Below are 20243 nucleotides of genomic sequence, written 5' to 3'. Positions count from 1 at the left end.
TTGTTTCAGTCTTTGCTACTTGTAGTTGTTCATCATTCTGACCCAGTAATATGTTGGACACCTTCCAACCTGAAGGGCTCATTTTCAGGTAGCCTATTTTTTAAAAATCATTTCAATACTGTCCATGGGGTTTTCTTGGCAAAAATCCTGGAATAGTTTGCCATTTCTTTTTTCAGTAGGGATCACCTTTTGTCTGAACTCTCCACTATGATCTGTCTTAGATAACCCTGCACAGTACATAGCTCATAATTTCATTGAGCTATGTAAGCCCTTTTGCCCCAACAAGACAGTGATTCAGGAGGCGTGATTAATATTATTATATATAGTTAATATTCTTTCTTCATTTCCTCACTACTCCTTAAATCCCTGCAATCTTTTCAGTCCAAACAGTAGAAACTTGTATTGGAAGGGATATATTGTATTTTAGGTTGAGATTCTGGTTCCAAATTGTCATATGACCTTGGGAAAGTCACTATTTCGCTAGACCATGGTTTCTTTGTAAGATCAGGGGGTGAAATGGAGAGGAATTGAACTATATGGCTTCTGTATTTGCTTCCAGGTATAAAATTGTATAGTCCTATTCAACCAATTATCAAATCTCCTCAATTCTCTGAATTTCCTTTGCTCCAATCATCCTGAATATTACCATTACATTAATCTCTGTAAAATATTACTTTAATCAATCACTCCTTGCTCATCAATCTTATGTAATTTTCCATTGTCCAGTCTCTTGAGCCTAGCTAGCTAGCATTGAAAGCTCACAATCTAGCCCTCCAGTTTTAACTTCTCAGACTCTTGTGCCTAACTAGTTGGTCTTTAGGGTCAGATTTTACTCACTTTTTTCCCAAACATATCATGTATATCCCTGCCTCTAGGTCTCTACTTTATCTTTTCCGTCTCCTATCTGCCTTATTCCTGCCTATCATCCCAAGACCTGATTGTAGTTTCTTTTGCTTCAGAATCCCAACCCAGTCCATGGTATTCTTTAGACTTTTAAAACACGAGTTTGGCACTTGTTTTTATAATGCTTCATGCAGTTTAATAGGAGTGTATATTTAAAGCAATAGAGAGACCTTAGAGAGGTTCTCTATTCTAACTCCTTCCTTTTACATAAAAGGAAAATATGATTCAGAGGTTAAGTAGAGAGGAACAGAACCTGGTTTTATATCCAGATCTTCTGACTGAAAATCTAGTATTCTTTTCACTATCATCTCTTTTGGGTACTTTTTTATGCACAAATAAGCTTCAACTTGATAATAATTTCCTTGTGGGCAGAGATATCATCTTATTTTATACTTATTTTACTTCCAATAATACAATAGCCTATATCATTCTAACTTAATACATTATAATTATAATTATTTTTTTCCAAACCAAAAATCAAGACAACATGAATTGGTTAGCTTTGCCTTGCTACCACAATTACATAGGCATTTCTGTTAGCAAACACAACACAATTCTCCTGGACTTTACAAATAGAAATGTTACAATGTTAGGCTGGCTAAACAGTGTCTCCTCTCCCTGAACTACATAGATCTGCATTATATATTATATTATAGGTGGTATTATATGTGCCTTTTCATGAGTAATTGCTTTTTCTGATACTACTCTCCCCTGTTTCTCATCTGAAGGCTCCTTCTCAGCCTTTTTTCTTGGTTCTTCATCCAAGTCAAGTCACTAACTAGGTGTTCACCCAGAACTCTGTCCTAGGCCCTAGAACCTCTTTTCTTCCTTTTCTATACTATCTCTCTTGATGATCTAGTTCTCTCCTGTTGGTTCAGTTATCGGTTCTGTGCATATGATTTTTCCATTTTACAAATTTAGCAATAATGGTCTATTATCATCAGTTCCCCAGAAGTCTTTCCTTGTCTTTCCCCCAACCTCCACATAGTGCCTTCCATCTGGAATTTCCCTCCCCCATTACACTATATGTATCTTAAATGTTCATAATTATTTGCACGCTACCTCCCCATATTAGAATGTGATGAGGATAAAATGTCCTTAAATGCAAGGACCATCTCTTCCCTCTTACCCCCCTTTTAATATCCCTAACACACTCACCACATCTGATATTTGACATATAGCAAGCACTTAATAAATGTTTGTTGATTTAATCAAAAATCAAAAGATTTTCTATCTTTTTTAGTTTAAGAATATTTTTATTATTATATCAGTTGACTTGTTATCACTTTTATCGAATTCTTTTGAAAATGTGCCTTCTGTACCTTAAAAAACTTATTTGCCAAAATTTTGGCATTTCTTGCATAATTTTGATGGTTTATAGGGATAAAAGAAAAAATATTTTAAGTTGGTACTGTCTGAGAAAATTTGTGACATATATAACATGTTCATAGTAAGTAGATACATAAAATGGTTTGTTTTTTTTTTGATTAAGGCACACAAAGAATAACTTCTATAGGATAATACATTAAATCAGTTATAGAATTGGAACTGAGATATGTTTACTTTCTTATGCTGAAAATAAGTAATGCTATAGATATTGAAATGTTTTACATATTATTAAAAGCATTTTAAAGAATGCTACCCAAAAGTTAAATTTTTTTCTAAAATATATTGATAGAAAACTTTTTTCCACAACAGATACACTAGATGAATACTTTGAATATGATGCAGAGGAATTCTTGGTCTCTCTGGCCTTGTTAATTACAGAAGGCCGAACACCTGAATGTTCTGTAAAAGGTCGAACGGAAAGCTTTCATTGCCCTCCAACTCAGTCAAGTTATCCAGTAACAGCAAAACATGAATGCAGTGATAAACTGGCCCAGGTATGACTATATAAATATGTTATTACTTTGGTTTTATACTGGTCACCATTTTTCTTAGATCCTTTTAAAGATCTCTTATTACATTATTGTTTCTAATATTGTATCATGCTATATATATTGACCTTTTAAACTTTAAAAAATATATATATTTTGGGAAACGATTACCCATTTTGTTCCCTTTTCTCTCAGTCTTCAACAACTATGCTGATTGGCTGGGTCCTTGATCATACCTCGGACCCCCTGGCTTAGGTCTCTTTTATTAAATACAGATCCAGTACAAATAGTCTCTTCATCCATCTGTTCTCTGTAAGGAAAAAGATTTATCAAAAGTTGTCTTTCTGAATGACAAGAGGAGAATTTAGCTTACATAGTAGAGCTATATATATGCTACAATCTGAGTATTTAAGCTAAAAATTTGTTCATTTTTGTTGCAGATTTACTTTTACAATAATACATTATCCTATTTTACAAAGTAAAGAATTATCTGTCAAGATAATATATTATCTATCATAGAGTCATAAACTCTTCTTGCTATAGTATTGTTAAAGTGTAATAAAATGTACAATTTATTACATAAAATATGAGGATAAAATTAATATGGGCAAATAGCTTGCTTAGTATGTATGTTTAAAGTCTATTTCCCAGTGTTTAAATAGAATAGGGAATAACCTAATGAATTCCTCTACAAAGAAGGGCAGCATCTTTTTTATAGTAACAAGACTTGGCCAACGTAGCCATTATGAATAAGAGGCGGAGGCTTGCACCCAAGACTTCCTGGCTCCAAGGTCAGATTTTTAGCCACTTAATCATATTGCTTTCCCCAGTATTTGATTCATTTAAATGTAATGTTAAATATTCCAGGTTTGGGTGAGTAATACTTTAAATAGCATTTTCCATCTTTAATAATTATTTGAATAAGCTATTCTAGCCAGAGTTCATTGAGGTACTATGAAGAAAACCTGTACTTTTTCTGTGAAAGGAAAGTAACCTTCCCTTCCTAAAATTTTCACCTACTGGCTTAACATAATAGAAATTTACTTTGTTCTGTGGAAATACTACAGTTGTAATTCCTGCACCAGACTAATTGTTTTGAGGCAGTTCGAATCCAATTTCATTTTTATATCAGGAAATAAAAATATTGTAGTTATCTAGTAGTGTAGTTTAATCATTTTTTACATATAACATCTTGTTTTTAAAAAATATTTTGCTTATATTCATTTTATTTAATTGTGTCATTTAATTAAGTGTCGTCAAGCCAGACGAACCAGATCTGAGGTTATGTTGCTTTGGAAAAACAATCTTCCAGTTATGGTAGAAGTGATGCTACTTCCAGACTGCTGCTATAGTGATGATGGGCCTAACACAGAGGGAAATGATTTAAATGATCCTGCAATTAAACAAGATGCATTATTGTTAGAAAGGTGGATCTTGGAACCCGTTCCTCGACAGTAAGTTGTTGAATTTTATTTTCTTTGTTTTGACTTCATTTATTTGTTCTTGGTTCAGAAATTAAAAAGTAAAATATATGTGTATAATATCTACACTTTTAACAACGAATTTCTTGCCATAGTTTAAGTGATAATTTTTTGGCAAAATACTGCTATTTGCACTGTCACAAAATACCAATTTTAATTATAATTTTATTTTATATTATAGTTGCAAAGAAGTACTATCTGTGATTTTAAATTCAAACTCATAGACTAAGGAAAATCATTGAATTTTATTTCTAAAACTTTAGGCTTTTTTGAACTTAACATTATGTAATAAAAATTACCGTTATATTCCATATAAAACAATTAGAGGGGTAGAATTTAAATTGCTTTTAAATAGAACTAAATTCTGAGTTTTCCATTAGTTTTTTTTTTTTTTAGGTCTCATTGATAGTGTGTCATGTCTTTATATGTGTTTATAATTATGTATGTAGCATCCTTTCCAGAAAGATTTTCAATATACTTACGTAGTTTGATAATTTGCTGGTGTCTCCCCACCCACACATTTAAAACTCCACAAACATTTATAAAATACCTGCTGTGTGTAAGCCATTATATTAGATGTGTAAGCCATGCAAAGACAAATTCAACAGCTCCCATTTTAAAGTAACTTCAAAATCTATGGGTGGGGAGAGGGGGGCAGGGAAAAAGGAGGGAGAGGATACAATATAGCTCAGGGAAATAAATGCAAAGTATCTGCAAAGTTCTATAACCTGAGAAATAGCATTTAACAAACTGAGAATCAGGAAGAGCCTTTTGTAAGAAGGGGCATCTGGGTTGTGCTTTGAAAGAGACTTAGGAATCTAGAGGGGCCATTCCATCCAAGGCCATCCATATTTAAAGATCTGGAAACAAGAAGCAAAAGATTGTGTTAGCTTGCCGCTAACAGACTAATTTAACTATAGTGGAGAATGCATGCTGGGTATTGGGGAGTGATATGGACTAAGACTGTAAGAGCCATATTTTGGAAGTCTTTACATTCCAGACTGATATTTGTATTTTATCCTAGAAGATGATAGAAACCTCTAGAATAGAGATTAAGAGTAATAACAGAATCCGTTCAATATTTAAGTAATATCAATTTGGTAGTTCTGTGGAGAATGGATAAAAGAGGAAAGAGTAGTAAGGACAATGAGGCTGTGGCAGAATTGATAGGATCTAAGCTAGGGTAGGAACTTTGAGTGGAGAGAAGGGGGATGAATATGAGAGCTATTATCAAGGTAAAATTGATAAGATTATGTCCATTGTTCTAACATAATTATTTGCAGAAATTTGATTCATTTGAAAACCTACATTTCTGAAATTCAGCATTTTGCTGTGTGATGCTTTCAAAGATTTGATTATTTTTTCTTTACTTAGAAATGGAGATCGATTTATTGAAGAAAAGACCCTTCTATTGGCTGTGCGTTCTTATGTCTTTTTTTCTCAGTTAAGTGCTTGGCTGAGTGTTTCCCATGGTGCTATTCCACGAAATATTCTTTACAGGTAAGTCAGAGGTAGAAATAGACAATATCTATTTAGTTCCATTGGTCTATTACTGAATAACATGTTAATTTTTTATTTTTAAGTTTCCTTCTTTTCCAAAGATTAGGAAATTTTACCTATTTATATGGTTTCTTTCCTTCAAAAGATGAGTTAGACACATTAATAAATATTTATTTATTTATTGCAAACTAAATTCAGTATGAACAGTTTGGAGAGTTTCCAAGTGCAATCTTATTTTATAAGCTGCTGAAGAAACATTTAATTGACATCTTAGATAATTAACTTGAAACTTTGAAAATTTTGGTCTCTGTAGATCTGAGTCCAAATATTGTTATTGTTGAGGCATTTCAATCCTATCTGACTCTTTGTAACCCAATTTGGGGTTTTCTTGGTTTGCCCATTTCCTTCTCCAGGTCATTTATAGATGAAGAAACTGAAGCAAATAAAATTAAGTGATTTGTCTAGGGTCACACAGCTAAGAAATGTTTGAGGCTAGATTTGAACTCAGGAAGTGGAGTCTTTCTGATTTCAGGACCAGCCCTCTATACATTGTGCCAACTAGCTGCCCCAAGTCCAGTTATACTTAGTAGTAAATAAAATATTTTTAATTCTTCTCATTAATCTTCCCCTATCCCTGATACTCACTACCCTTCCTGTTTTTTTATATTATTTTGATCAGAATGACATGCTTTGCATCTCTAAAATTAACAATAAATGTTTATTTACTAGCTATTTGACATTAGATATGTCAATTACTCATCCATATTTTTGTTTTTAGTTTTCATTCTGTAAAATGAGTGGAATTTAGTAATTTTCAGTTTTCCTTCTTAATTCTAACAATCTGTGAGTATGAATTAAACACAAGGTGAATAATAAAGATTAGTTAAGAGATATTCATTGTCTTAATGAGGCTTACAGTCTTATAGGAATGTATAACATAATACTCAATTGACTGTAGTATGTGTTAAATTGATATGCAGAGACATAAGCAATGTTGTGTGATTTGGGCTAAGATTTACCAAATTGAAAGGTGAAAGTAGACCAAGAATTGGATTTGGAATATGAGGAAAGTAGTGTAAAGATAATACCAGGGTTTTGAACTTGGAAAATTTAAGGAATAAGTTTTACCACTGAGAGAAATAATGAATTCAGGAAAATAAGTCAGGCTGGGTTGGATCAAAAAAAAATCACCTTTTAAAAAGTTATAATTGAAATTGTGGGAATGAATGACATATCCAAAAGAGAAGAGGGCTAAAAACACAGATTGAGCAGTTCTTAATTTGGAGTCTGTACTTATTTTACATTTTGGTAGCCAGATTTCAATAATTTTTCTTTCTTTGTAAAGTTACATATTTTATGCATTTAAAAACATATATTCTGAGAAGAGGTTCATAGGCTTCACCAGCCTTCCAAAGAGGTCCATGACACCAAAAAGTAAAGAATCCCTGTCTAAAATGCATGCATACACACACACACACACACACACACACACACACACACACACTTTAAATGGCTCAGAAAGTATGAGGCATTAATAATAAATACTTCGAATTTACATAGAGCTTTCACATTCGCAAAGCATTATACAAGTATTATCTCGTTTGCTTTTCACAGTTACTGGGAGGTAGGTGCCTTATTATCTTTTTTTTAACAGAAGAGAAAATTGAGGCAAATAAAAAGTAAATGATTTACCAGGGGCCACACAGCTAGGAAGTATCTGAGGCAGCACCCGAACGCAAATTTTCCAAGGATGTTACACTGTCTCCTGCAGCCAGGTGGTGAGACGGCTATGTAGAAAGATTACTGGCTCTAGAGTGAGAAGGACATGTATTCATATTCTGACTCTACCTCTTACTACCTGTATGATTTTTACCTCTTTGTGTCTCAGTTTTGTTATTGGTAAAATTAAGGTATGATAATAGGCTGGATAATCTCAGCAGCTCCTTCTAACTCCAAATTTATGATTCTACAAGCCTGTGCAAGAGAAAGAGAAGACAGTGAAGAAAGAGGAGCTCTAATAGAAGAAGCCAGAAAAAATACGATATCTAGGAATGCAAGGGAAGTGATACATATCCAGAAAGAATGTTTGGTTAAACATGTCAGATGTTGTAGGTAGGTCAAAGAAAATGAGAATGGAGAAAAGAGTATTGGATTTGACTATTTTGGCATTAGCTGTGATTTTTTGTATGTGTGAGAAAAAGTGAAAGGAGTAGAAATCATATTGCAGTGTATTGTGACCAACAGGTTGTAAGGCAATATGCTTATCAGGTATAGGTTTATGTTTTAAGTAATTTGGTGATTCAAAAGAGGAGAAATAAGAAAGTTAGAAAAAATGAGAAGAATTTTGAAACATCCAAGAATGTTTATAATACAGTGGGAAAGAATAATGGAAAGAGGTAGATTAAAGGCATTATAGGAATGAAAAATTTTTTTTGTTTGCTAGAGGAAGGGCAGTGAAAAAAAAAACAGGAAGTGGAAATATTTTTAATTGTTGAGGGACTTTGTTTTGGCAAAAAATAAGAGATATTTTTTCCTTGAAAAACACTGGACAAACAGTTGAGAAGAGATGTTAAAATTAGGACGTTTTAAAAAGTAGAGGAGGGAAATTATGGGATATTTAAGTTGAATCACCTAGATTTCATTGAAGTAGCTTCTCTTTGTAGACCAAAATATTAGCAGTAGTGGGAAGGGGTTTGCTCAATAGACAAAAAATAGTCAATAGTGGAAGTCATAGAATTAAATGACTCCAAAATATGTTTCTCTGATAATTGATAGTATATTGATATAAGATAGGTAACTGGAAATATATAACTTTTATGGATATTAATTTTAACATTTATTATCTATCTTGTTTCAGAATCAGTGCTGCTGATGTTGACCTACAGTGGAATTTTTCCCAGACTCCCACTGAGCATGTATTTCCTGTTCCCAATGTTTCTCACAATGTGGCCTTGAAAGTCAGTGTTCAGTCCTTGCCTAGACAATCTAGTTATCCAGTCTTGACCTGTAGTATTCACACTAACATTGACTTTTATGAAAAAAGAATTCAAGAACATGAACTGAAAACCCATCAACGTTATAATTCCAAGGAAGTAGAGCAGTGCAATATGCGCAGTTCACATCTGTGTAGCAAACAGACTTGGACTTTAGTACCTGAAGGTTTGTTACGTGCAAAAAAATCCATAACTCCAGAATTTAACACAACTATCAAAAATGTCAAACCTTGTTCAGGTGTTGGTCATGATTCTGACCGTGGGACATCTCAATCAAGTGTGCAGTGCTTTAATGCTACAGGAGATGCAAAATCATTTGAAACATCAGTGAAAACTTTAAAATCTTTGTCCTGGGGTGATCCCAATGTTTCTAGTAGCCATAGTTCTCGGCAGCCTACAGGAGAAACCAATCCTTTAATAGGCTCTTTAATTCAGGATCGACAAGAAGTCATTGCAAGGATTGCTCAACATTTGATTGATTGTGATCCAACTTCTTCACGTGTTTCTGGGAGTCCATTCAACATGCAAGATTCTAGTTCAAAAATTTTCCGGAATTCATATGAAAATGAAAATTTATTAAAGAAAAATAAGGAAAACAGCTCAGTTTCCTTTGTTAGCCCAGAATATACATCCTCAGAAAACAATGGTGAAGGAAAAATAAAGTTAAAACCAGAAAACTTTCACTGTGATTCTTATGTTTCCAGTAATGTTTATTCTCACCAATCTATTGGTGAGACTAATCCTTTGATAGGCTCTCTACTTCAAGAACGCCAAGAAATTATTGCAAGGATTGCCCAGCACTTGATTCATTGCGACCCTTCTGCATCACATATCCCCAGGCATTCATTCAACATGAATGACTCCAATTCTGTTCATTCAAAAGTTTTTCGGAGTTCATATGAAGACAAAACTTCATTAAAGAAAAGCAAGGAAAACTCTATTTCCTTCTCTAATAAAGATTTGTCCTTGTCCGGAGACAATAATGAAAGCAAAAGTATAATAATTACTGATAAATCTTTTAGTTCTTTTAAATGTAATGAATTAAAGACACCTTTAAAAACTCAAACCAGAAGAAATGCACATCAGGAAAATCCTAGTGAAACTATCCAAAGTACATTTCAACAAACACAAAATAGATCTTCAAATTTGTTGTCTTGTTTAAATATGTCATATAGCAAAGAAATTAAACTAGAATCACCAAGCCAATCAGAAAACATACTTTCCAGATGTCAGTTTAAAGATCACAAAATTAGTAGTGGAGTTGATAAACAATATTTAAATTCTAGCAATTTTGATGAACAGATATGCAAAAATAAACATAAGGAAAGAACAGTAAAAAGTGAGACTAGCAATCCAGATTTTTTTCACAACCACCAATTAGATGATTCAAAGACACTTGACAGTTCAGTGAAATCTCTTGTGTTGTCAGCAGCTGATCATCTGCATAAACATGAGTTCAGGTGCCCAAACAAAGACCCTAAAACATCGAAGGCTTGTGAGCCAAATACTCAACTTGTTAGCATAGAAAACTGTCAGAAAAAGGACACTGAGACATTCAAATGTTGTAAAAGTAAGTTAGAGCAATTCAAAACGGAACAGGATGAGAATGAGGACCCAGCAGATGAAGAATCTCAAAAATGTTTTCAGAGAAAAATTAGAGAAGACTGTTCCTCTAGGTGTGAACGACTGAAAAATACAGAGGTGCTGGTAGGTAATATTTGGAATTTCAAAACCTTACTCTTAAATCTCATTGTTTTTTGTTTAAAGTATTGTACCATGGCATATAGTGATCCTCAAGAGAATGTAGATTCAAATCCTACCTCTGACATGTACCCGGGAATTGGGCATTGAACAAGTCCACTAGTCTCCCACTTCTGAACCACCAGAACAAGTGCTTCACTGTATTGACAAGAGGTCCTCACTAAGAGATTTCTATTATGATGAAATCACATGTCCTTTAAAAAAAATCCAAAACAAATATAAAAAAGTGTTGTTTTAAATTTTCTTTCTACCCTATATGTAGAATTTAATAATAGTCATTAATAATAGTTTCATAAGTAATCTTTTTCTCCTGGAGAAATAGCTTATTTTGGATGAGCAGTAAGTAGAGATCAGGTCAGGGAGTAAAGCTATGGTTTAAAAAAAATTCAATAAATTGATTTTTTAAAAAAAATTTTGAAAGATAATGTCATCTCTCAAAAGATGTAATATGCAGTTCTTTTCTGATCAGAATTTCAAAATGTTTTTATGGGTGGTCTGTAGGTTTAAAATGGCATAAAATAGATTTAACTTGCAAAATGATCAGGTGCTTTGTTTCATGTAGCTCTTTATGTTGACTTGTTGCTGCTGCTTATTTTACTGTTCATTAGAGCCCATTACCATTTAATAAACAAGATTAGCACTCAGAAAATACACTCAAATTAACACACTAAGCAGTTCTAGTACAGAGCTTCTTAAACTTTTTCTACTTGTGACCTCTTTTTGTGAGAAATTTTTACATGATTAAGTATATAGGTACATAAAATAGATATGCAAATCAAATTTACTGTTAATAAGCTATACTTTAGCGATATCCACATTCAGTCATGAAACTCCGGATGGAATTGTAAACCACAATTTATAAGGAGCTGAGTTCTAGTAGAATTCTGCATGTTCATTTAGGTAGGAGAGGCAGACAAAACTATTGACTAAAATTTAGGTTTCACAGTTCTGTGTTTCAGTCTTATATTCTTTCCTTCTTGATCTAGCATTATTATATATATGTCAGAATTGATCTGTATTTAAAAGCCACGTTCAACTCAAATTTCCTTTCTTTCAGAAGTATTTACAGATCAAACCTTCATCTCCCCAAAAAATAAATATACAGCAGCAACAACAGAAAAACCCAATTACTTAACTGTTTCTGTACTGTCCTGAACCTAAGCAGAATGATGTTTAATTTTTTTTTAAAGAGTACTCTGGTCCTCTTTTGTGATGTCTCCTACGTGTCCCCTCCCCAAAAAAATACTTTATGGGAAAAGAATCTGAATCTCTAAAATGTGTCTTTTTCAGTATTTCCCTGTTTTGTAAAATTATTAACTGTCACAAATCTCAACTTGACCTCAGATTTGCTACTTTTTTATATCTTTATCCATAAAGAACATTCTTTGTACCTGGTAGTGTTTCCATTGTGATTAGGTAGATGCAATTTCCAAAAATCAAGTGTATTTGTATTAAGTGTAAGAATTTTCTGGTTCTCTGACAAACAGCTCCATCTTCTACTGAGTAAAAGAATGAACATTTTACAAACCATAAAATGTTATATAAATGTCTAGTGGTAATAGTAATAAAAGAAGAAAATAGTTATAGTTGTATACTTTGGTGATAGCTCTTTTATATTATATTTATGAAAGTCTGTCTTTTTAAGGTCAAAATACCAGAGCTCACCACAGCTAAAATGAGTCTTAAAACTAAAGATTTTTGACAGTTATTGAGCTTGAATTAAAGCCTTATTCTTTCCTTACAGAGAACTATATCAGTGAAGCATTCAAGTGTTTGGCAGAAACATAATTTTCATTCATTAGATGGAACCTCAACCAAAGCCTTTCATCCTCAAACTGGATTGCCTCTTCTTTCAAGTCCTGTAAGTTCTCTAGTTTGTTATTCAGCATATAGACCAAATAATTTTAAATTTATTCCTAGAAAATGAAAACATGTAAAGATAGTTTTCAACATTCATCATTGCCAAACCTTGTGTCCTAAATTTTTCTCCTTTGCTTCTTCCCACATCTTCCCATAAACAAGAAGCAATCCAATATAGATTAAACATGTGCATTTTTTCTAAACATATTTCCATATTCGTCATGCTATACAAGAAAAATCAGAACAAAAAGGAGGGAAAAAATGAGAAAAGGGGGGCTGGGGTAAACCAAGCAAGCGAAACAACCACCAAAAAAAAAGGTGAAAATACTATATTTTGATCCACATTCAGTCTCCATAGTTCTCTCTCTGGATATAGGTTCTTTCCATCAAAGGTCTCTTGGAATTGTGATGAATGACCTCATTGTTGAAAAGAAGCTTAAGTCTTAGTACACACAAACATGTGCATACTCATATTTATACACTAAGTCCTACACCATGATCCTTTTGCAGAGGAGATAGAGATTTGTATTGTGTATTATAGCAGGGTCATCGTGATTTGTTTTTTTATTTTGCTTGAGTTCCTGCTAGTATTTTATTCTTTTGAGTTCCAATATAGTTTGTATATTTTAATAATTTCTGGGATGAAGTTTTTGTGTAGAGTAGTTTCTACAGAAATAAAGCTTATATACAAGTCATGTTTTTTACTTATATTAAACCTTACCTGGCAGTACAAATGGGCTACTGTTAAAGCTGGGTAGCCATAGACAATGTCATTCCACTCTCAGATAGTCTACCCAACTATCATGGAATTTTCCTCTACTACCACCCATCACCTTCCCAAACTTGTTGATTAAAGGAAGAATGACAAATGTTCCTTTTTCTAATCCCCTGTCTGTATTTTGCTAGAGGCCTATTAAAGGACTGAGTGATTTCTCAGTGATTTCCTTTCTAACTAGTTTCCTCCCAAGATGGAGAGAAGGTAGTAGCTATCCCAGGAATTATTAATAAATTTTTATTACTGGGGTTGAGGAGGGAGAGTGGCACTAACTCAGTAGAGCTTCTGCCTATAACCTGCCAAGTCCTGTGCTTACAGAAATTAATTATATAGCGACAACGTTGAAAAGTTGGTCAAGCAACCAGTATCCTGAGATCCTTACATACAGAGATTGTTTACTCTTATTATAAATAAATAAGTGATTTCTTAGACTATGTATTGCAGAATCATCACTTTATATGAGTGAACAGAGTACAGGACGTATCATTAAGATAATTGATTAGCTCCCAGCTCTAAGTGGCTATTTTAACCATTTAATCATGGGCAGTTACGTAGCTCCTTTGAGCTTCAGTCCTCATCTGTGAAATGGAGATGATAATAAACTTGTACACTTACTTAACAGTAAATGAGAAAGCACTTACTCCTTAAAGTGAGTTATTTCTCAATGTGAGTTTTTTTTTAAACTATGATTGTGTAGTATTTATGATCAAGTCCATCAATAGACCCATGAATCAACTAAAATTGACATTTATAATAGTCCAAGAGAATATCCTTGTTAATTAAGTTGTATTTCCATATATCAAAAAGCACAGAAATAGAAGTTTTGAGGACTTGTGTTTAAGTCTTGGCTCTGCTTTTTATCACCTAGGTGATCTTGGGTGAGTCATTTAACCTTTCCCATTTTGGGTTTATTCTCTGTAAAATGAAAACTTTTACTAGATGATCTCTGATCCACTTTATGACTTCAAGTTTTTGATTTTGTAGCTTCTAATAGCAGTACTGTCCATAGCTTTCAAAACAGATGCCAGTCAATCAAGGTATTGGTTAAATGCTCTGTTGTGTGTCACTCACTGTTCTAATCACTCTAATAAGCAAAGTAAGGCAATATAAATGGAAAATAACCTCAGAGGAAATATGAACCCAATGTGTTTGGGTAGAAAGGGCAACAACTGGGAAAGACCTCTTACAGAAGATAAGATTTGGAGCTCACAATTGAAGAAAACCAGGGAAGCTATACATTATGTGTTTATTACAAATTATTCTAGGAAACATAAGTGATTGCAAGGGATAATGTCGTGTAGAAATTATCCTGGCATGGATTCTGTCAATGCGAAGTTATTATTAAATAAAATAAAATTTATTATAAAAAAAAAAAAAAAAAAAAAACAAATTATTCTAGGAGAAAATCAGCACATTATCTTGGCCAAATTATAAGCAGTTCATCTAGGAACTGTTTATATAAAATATAACTAGATAATTAACTGGAAATTTTGTGTCATGACATAATTATATCTGATGTTGAAAAGAATGTAATGAAATTTGATCAATAAGCTTCAATCAAGGTTCCAGATTTATTGATCCAAATTTATAGATCTGATTTTGCAGTATCGTTGCAAGAAAAGAATGTCTTGATTATAATAGATTTTTTTTGAAAAGATTCATAATTTCCCTTCATACTTGTTCAATTCATTTAAACATATAAGTTTATTAACATTTTTCATCTCTGACAATGGCACAATTTACCTCTGAGTTTACTTCCTCTGTGGGTAGTAAAGTAAGGTTAAAATGGTATTACAAACTTCTAAGAATGCCCTGAAATAGAGTGTTGGAAGATATTGGACTTGCTATGTGTTTTACTAATCATGGTGAGGAGGGTAATTGGAAGAATGTTAGACTTGCTACTAAAGAGCCCAGGTTTGAATCCTAGCTCTGTATTTAGTGTCTGCAAAGTAATGTTGAGCAAATTACTTAATATCTCTGGGCCTGATTTTCCTCATGTGTAAAAAGAAGTTTAGGGGTAGCTAGGTGGTGCAGTGGATAGAGCACCAGCCCTGAGGTCAGGAGGACCTGAGTTCAAATGTGGCCTCAGACATTTAACACTTCTTAGCTGTGTAACCCTGGGCAAGTCACTTAACCCCAATTTCCTCAGAGAGGAAAAAGTTTAGCTTAAATGATCTTTTGGTTCCTTTGATTCCTAAATACTATGAATACGTTATTTTATATTCATAGACCAGAATTCAGTCCCACTGAATTTCTTTGGGCATTATATCTCAGGATTGCCCTAACTGACTCTATTTAGATTTAGGTATTAATTTATAAGACAAACAATCTCTTCTACATACTTTTTTGATATTGCTTATTTCTAACCTCTAGACCTCTGCTTTTTTGTTAATTTTTTTTCTTTAGTCCTTTGCTACTTTTATACATCTTAACACTTCATTTTTTAAAAATAAGATAAAATGGTCCTTTTTGAAACTTATATTTAAAGAACCAGAATTGAATATCAGGTCATAGAGTGTTTGATATGGGGATATATAAAGATGTAAGTACTTTAAATTACTCAGGTTATATAGACATATCTCATAATACTAGAGTTATAGAGAAAAATCATTACTGCTAAGTATGGTGATATAAATGATACTGTAGGCTTTTTCAATTCTTATATTAAATCCTCAAATAGGTTAGGGTTATATAATTTTAGCTCCCTTGTTTTAATTTTTTCCTAGTTTGATGAGAAACTTTACAAAATTATTTGTTTTATCGTAATGTTTCAATTTGATTATAACTTTCCTAAGTTATGTTTCCTAAGCCTAGGCTAGACTTAAGTTTGTGGTTAAACAGCTTAAATATTTTAAAATTAGCTTTATTTTCAATAATAGCAAAATTAGAATTTTATTTCAGAAATAATATTATTGACTATAGATAACATCTAATTTTTAATTTTATGGGGGAGATACTTTAAAAAAAAAAATCTTACCTTTTTACCTAAAAGTCGCTCTACTTTTCTAAATGAAGACTTGTGTGGTTTTTTGAGGGAGTGGTAGAGTGGTGGTAATGTTTTGTTTCTTGTTAATGAATATTTGAAATTGTTGTTTTTATTCTAGGTTCCACAAAGGAAAACACAATCAGGCTGCTTTGATCTGGATACTTCTTTATTGCATTTGAAAAATTTGTCATCCAGAAGGTATTTACTCTGAAGTTCATTTATTTGCATGTATATAATTCAGATTATTTTGCAGACAACTTCATAGTGGGGAATACTCATACCTTCTGGAAAAGTAAATGTTCAATATAAATCTTATTTTTACAGAATTGTGTGCAAGAAATAAATAAGTGACTGCTAACCCCATCATACATTGATCATGATAATCCTGAGATATAATGCCCAAATCCAATAGATTGTAGCTATAAAAAAAATTACGTTCAGCACCTTACTAGTATGCTTTTTCTTCTATCATTTTCATAACTCTCTATATGTGTAAATTTACAGTTATCATATTCCCACCAACAGATCTTTAGGATTTTTTTCCCCTCCACATTTGGATGTCCTGACTCTCTATCATTCCCATAATTTTGTTCTCTCTCTCCTAACTAGGTTATTCATGATGTCAGAAGACTTCAGTTGTGTACTTTTTCATTAGATACTGATACATTGCATCTTAAAAATTTCTTAGTTTCAAAGCTCCAGTTTATGTATGTATTAGGTTTGTTGGAATAAAAAACATCTTTGTACAAATAGATGTAATCTCTAACTACATTTGCTAAATTTTCATTTGGAGGATAAAAAAAGAGCAATTGTTTGAAGTGTAGGACATTAATATTAGATAAAGCATTTCAGTGATTCCTATATAATTAGAAAGAAGTCATTAAAAGATTCTCTTTTTCATGGTTAAGCATGTGTCTGTGCATTTAATTCCTGAACTCTCCATGGTTTTTATGTATTCTGAAGAACCATTTTTTAAATGGACCATTACAGATTTATTCATGATCATTGCATGGTATTAAGAGTCTAGAGTTGCTAAATTAAATGTTGTTAGTTTATATAACATCTAAATCAGCAATTCTTAGCCTGAATTCTGTGAACTTGGTTTTTATTCTTTAGTATTTTGATAACTATTTGATTACAATTGGTTTCCTTTGTCATCCTATGTATTTTATTATCAAATGTTTAAAAAAACTTTATTCTTAGTAGGGGTCCATAGGCTTCACTTGATTTCCAGAGGTATCCATGATACAAAAAAATGGTTAAGAAACTTTGATCTTATTTCTTTACAAAATTTGAAATACTCCCAAATCTATTTTATGAACAAATCAAAAAGAACTTAGTTTACAAAAAAGTCCTCGCTACTTTTGAATTTATAGTTTTCAGCTCTTAGGTTTTTGAGGAACTATTAATCTTATTCTTATAATCTTATCTTTGGAAAAATGATGTTTTAATTTATGTATGTGTGTACATATATATATATTATATGTATATATATGTGTGTTTGTATACACACATATTTACACAACACAGATTAAGTATGTTAATAGTTTTTTTAATATTTAATTTTTAAAAATTAGAATTAATAACTATTAAAAAGAAAAATATTCTCACCAATAAATATAAATAAAAATTCAAAAAGGAATAGCTATCTGTACAGCAACATATGTCAATAATTTAAAAATACTATTGATAGTAGATTTATTATAATAAATTTGTTATTGAACGTAGATTTATAAAAATATAAGACTAGCCATTTTTAAATCTGAAATTTGGAAGTAACTTGTGATTGCTTGTTACATATAGATAAAAAGTAAAATTTTTACTTTAAATTTCAGTATCTGAAGCTATTTCATCAGAGATAATAGTTTATATACAATAAGCTTATTCTCCATATAACAAATTCCACGATTAAACAAAAGTAATGAAAATTATATAACTAAATTACCTGAAACAATATGACTTTTTGGTGATTTTTGTATCTTCTTTTATAGTCCACAACAGTGTTTAAATATTGAAGATGATTCAGATATCCATGGAAAACCATTTTTGAGTTCTAGTGCTCCACCCATAACCAGTCTCAGTCTTCTAGGAAATTTTGAGGTACTGTGCAATCTGACTTATTTTTAAGAACTGAAGTTTCTCCTAAACAATGTTATTTGAATCAAGGTCCCAAATGTTCTTTAGGGAAGAGTTACTTTATATTTTCTCAAAGTCTTCCTTCTCACTCTGGCAATATGTAAGGTATTACTAACCATGAATTCTTGAGCTGGGGGAACTGGGAAAGTGAGGAAATCTTTACCCATCAGTGTTGGTCCTTTCTTTGTACTGGAAATTCCTTTAAAATTTAGGAAGAGAATCTCTTAAGAGATAGCTTCCCTACTCACCAATTGTCCAAACTGACCTTTGAAATTGACTAGTTGGGGACCTTTAACTTAGATCCTTCCCTTCTCAGTTATTTCCACTCCATCTAATATAATGTAATAGGCAGCCCAAAAAAAAGCTAATTCTTGATAAAATGATAGAGTAGTAAGTGGCCAAAAAAACTAATTTCTGACTTTCATTGAGTGTAGCATTCCAAATATAAAGTGATATAATCTTTCTGTATTCTCCCTTTGTCACACCATTTCTGGGTTATTGTGTTCAGTTCTAGGTTTCCATAGTTTATTTAAGATGGACATTGATAAATTGAAGAAGATCCAGAGAAAGTCAGACAGAATGGTAAAGGCTCTTTGTGTCCAAGTCATATGAAAAACTGGGAATGTATAGCCTGGAGAAAAGAACTTTTTTTTTTTTTTTTTTTTTTTTTTTTTTTTTGAGAAAAGAAGTCTTAAGAGGGATATATGGTCCTCAGGCACTACCATTTTGAAGACCTACTAGACTTGTTCTCTTTAACCCCAGACTGTAAAACTGGGGGAAATGGTACAAGTTTCAGAATGGCAGATTTGTACTTGACGTCTGAAAAACTGCTTAACAATGTAAATTATACGTAAGTGAAATGTAAAGCGAAATTAACTTTTCATTTGAACAATTATGTTTTTGTTAAAATTCCATAACTTCATTTTTAAAGTTTAGCCATATCTTGAATTTATAGCAATATTTTCTAAAAAGAATTGTTTATTTTTTAATTTAAAGTTATCTATAAATAGAACTTCAAATGAACCTATTCTTTGCACTTTGTTTCTACTTTTTGTTATAGTTATTGAGTACATGCTATCTCTCTAATTCAAATCAGCATCTTTGATATCCCTGGGGATACAAAGACAAAAACAAAGTATTCCTTGCCTACAAGGAGCTTTACATTCTACCTAAGGAGATGCCATATGTCTACCCAGAAGTAAATTGAAGATAATTTAAGGAATGAGAAAGTTCTAATAATTTGGTAGGATTATGGTAGGAGAGCGAGAGAGAAGAATTAGGCAGTGAATCTAGAAGAGCTACTTATAGGAGGTGGTATCTAATCTCATACCTGAAGGAAACTAGAGATTTCCAGGTGTGGAGGTGAGGAGGAAATACATTCCAGACATGGGGGATTGTGTGTGTGTGTGTGTGTGTGTGTGTGTGTGTGTGCGCGCGCACATCCATCCGTCCGTCCATCTGTCCATATAGGGTGATATCATAAGCACTATATCTGACCACTAGACCCATATGGTTCTGATAGATGACCTTGCATAGTCTCCCTCACTTAAATCCAATTCATTTGGACTTAATGTCATGTTCCTCTTTGAGAACAAAGAAAAAATAACAACATTATTCATAATAACTCATGAACCCACAAACATAAAAACTTACTTCCAATCCTGTGTTTCCCCTCTTCTATTTCTGCATTGTCAGTAAACAGGTAGCAGAAAAGGGAACAGAAAGTGCTAACAAATCACATAGGCACTGAAGATAAGAATGTAAAACAAAACAAACTCCTTAAGATTTTTACATCCTACTGGGGGATACACTATGTACACAGATAAGTAATTATAAGGTAATTTGAGGGAAAATAAACTACTAACCACTGGGAGAATTAGAAATGACTATGTAGGTTAGGAGATAATGCCTAAAGCTTTAAAGGAAGTTGTTCAGTTGTGTCCAACTCTTCATAATCCCATCAGAGTTTTC

At 32.4% G+C, this 20243-nt stretch overlaps 1 protein-coding gene across 4 annotated transcripts in view; it reads left to right on the top strand.

Moving 5' to 3' along the window:
• Nucleotides 1-20243, top strand: part of ATOSA (atos homolog A) — a 105427-nt gene that overhangs the window by 68667 nt on the left and 16517 nt on the right. For all 4 annotated transcript variants that reach the window (XM_051980677.1, XM_051980676.1, XM_051980675.1 and 1 more), the window contains exons 3-9: nt 2602-2786; nt 4032-4234; nt 5636-5761; nt 8619-10461; nt 12260-12376; nt 16255-16334; nt 18128-18236. In XM_051980677.1, the coding sequence (XP_051836637.1) occupies nt 2602-2786; nt 4032-4234; nt 5636-5761; nt 8619-10461; nt 12260-12376; nt 16255-16334; nt 18128-18236 (2663 nt within the window). The remainder of the gene's footprint in view (nt 1-2601; nt 2787-4031; nt 4235-5635; nt 5762-8618; nt 10462-12259; nt 12377-16254; nt 16335-18127; nt 18237-20243) is intronic.

Source organism: Antechinus flavipes, chromosome 2 (genome assembly GCF_016432865.1).
Source record: "Antechinus flavipes isolate AdamAnt ecotype Samford, QLD, Australia chromosome 2, AdamAnt_v2, whole genome shotgun sequence".
Taxonomy (NCBI): Eukaryota; Metazoa; Chordata; class Mammalia; order Dasyuromorphia; family Dasyuridae; genus Antechinus; species Antechinus flavipes.
Note: the sequence above shows the minus strand (reverse complement) of the source record. Positions and strands in the feature narration are given on the sequence as shown.